Source organism: Capsicum annuum, chromosome 11 (assembly GCF_002878395.1).
Source record: "Capsicum annuum cultivar UCD-10X-F1 chromosome 11, UCD10Xv1.1, whole genome shotgun sequence".
NCBI lineage: Eukaryota > Viridiplantae > Streptophyta > Magnoliopsida > Solanales > Solanaceae > Capsicum > Capsicum annuum.
This window is the reverse complement of record NC_061121.1, coordinates 15,684,070-15,686,195: the sequence shown is the minus strand read 5'-3', so window position 1 is coordinate 15,686,195 and position 2,126 is coordinate 15,684,070. Positions and strand designations below refer to the sequence as shown.

At 39.7% G+C, this 2,126-nt stretch overlaps 1 protein-coding gene across 1 annotated transcript; it reads left to right on the top strand.

Moving 5' to 3' along the window:
* The first annotated feature begins 601 nt into the window (after nt 1-601).
* On the top strand, nt 602-1,784 carry LOC107846703. The gene is made up of 3 exons (XM_047400080.1): nt 602-671; nt 859-1,575; nt 1,702-1,784. The coding sequence occupies exons 1-3, from the start codon at nt 602-604 to the stop codon at nt 1,782-1,784; spliced, it is 870 nt and encodes a 289-aa protein (XP_047256036.1).
* Nucleotides 1,785-2,126: the final 342 nt, after the last annotated feature.

Below are 2,126 nucleotides of genomic sequence, written 5' to 3'. Positions count from 1 at the left end.
GCTCGACAGGATGACAAAATAAAGTAGAACTTGGAATACCAGGGATTCTGTGGTAGCAAGACCTACTGTATCTATGGGGATGACTGGGGAACAAAGAATCTAAAAATGCGTAAGGGCATGATGAATCTAAACATGAGGAACAGGCTAACTATCTCTATAATCAGGGGGGTTTCTGAGGCGGTGTCCAAGGAAACCAAGGTCAAAAATACTATGAAAAATCTGGTTACAGGGATCGCGACCAAGGAACTTGGAAGAGCAGGAATGACCGAAGTGGATTGTATGTTCCTCCTTGAAATCAAGAAGCTGTCATATGTCCATGGAGGACATGTTAATGCAAATAATGAAGAGCCAAGAGGCACAATCGGCTACAATGAATGAGATGAAAAGACACATATCCTCTGCAAACCAAATGATTGGTTCATACTCTGCTTCAATAAAATAGTTGGAGCAGAAAATGAACCAACTATCTGTCACAGTCAACCAAAGGAAGAGTAGCACTCTACCGAGCGATACAATTAAAAATCCTTGAAATAATGGTTCTTGTATGGTGATTACCATACAGAGTGGTAAAACATTACTGGGTCCTTTTGTGGGAAAAAATATGGATGATGATGTGATTGAAGAAGATCATAATATTGATGGAAATAGTCCAACCGAAGATGAGAAGCTGGGCAATAACGATATTCCCCCTAAGATTAGGGAATAAAGAAGAAAAGAAAAAGAAAATGGTAGTCACTACTCTCCCAATACCACCACCTCATTTTCCTTACAGATTGAAGAAGAAGGCCAACGATACAAAGTTTGGCAAATTCATGGCAATTCTTAAATAGTTGATAATAAATTTGTCATTGGTGAAAGCGTTAGAACAAATGCCAAGAAATGCAAAATTTATGAAAGACCTTGTTACCAAAAAGTGGGCAGTTATCTTTGAGGCAGAAGATAACCTCCATCATTGTAAAGCAATTGCCACAAGGTATTTGGTGCAAAAGAAGATGAATCCAGGCATGTTCACCATTCCATGCACGATCGGCCCTCTTGATTTTGCCAAGGCACTGTGTGATCTTAGAGAAAGCATTAATATAATGCCACTTGTTATTTACAAGAAATTGGGTTTGGTAAATCCTACACCCACAAACATGCGATTAATAATAGCTGATAGATCTTTGAAATGGCCTGTGGGGATATTGTATGACGTGTTGGTCAAAGTGATAAATTTCATATTCCCTGCAGACTTTGTCATACTGGATTATGAAGTAGACTTTGAGGTGCCCATAATTTTGGGTAGACCTTTCCTTGCCACTGGTAGTGTGATCATTGCTTTGAGAGCTAATAAACTTCTATTTAGGCTAAATGATGAAATAGTTTGTTTCGATGTTTGTCAATCCATGAAACAACCCAAAGAAATGAGTGTGTTGTCTATTGTGGATGATTACTACAAAGATGATGAGGAAGTCTCAATACTGGAGAAGGTTGTTGGCGAACCTCTAGCAGCAGTTTTGATGAATCTCAACAGTGACAGCATCGAGAGTTATAAAGAGACCAGTTGTGCATTGAATGGAATAGGACCATATTCATGTGCTCCCAAAAAGCTAGATTTAGATTTTAAAAATTGGCCAACACCACCGGCTAAGCCATCCATTGAAGAACCACCGGTGTTGGAATTGAAGGAGCTGCTGAGCCATTTAAAGTATGTGTTTCTAGGCAGTGGAAACACATTACCAATTATAATTGCAGATGGTATGAGCGAGAAGCAGGTGGAAGCACTTATTTCAGTGCTTCAGTGATACAAAAAAGTAATTGGTTGGACCATTGCAGATATTATTGGTATTTCTCCGGGCATTTGCATGCACAAAATTCAGCTTGAGGAAAATTCCAAACCAACATTGAACATCAATGGAGACTGCACCCACCAATGCAAGAAGTTGTAAAAAAGGAGATTATCAAATGGCTTGATGTAGGAGTAGTGTATCCTATCTCTGACAGTAAGTGGGTGAGTCCCCTGCAGTGTGTGCCTAAGAAAGGGGGCATGACGGTAGTTGCCTATGAGAAAAATGAATTAATCCCACTCAGACCAGTCATTGAGTGGAGAGTTTGTATGGACTACCGAAAGTTAAACTCGTGGACGT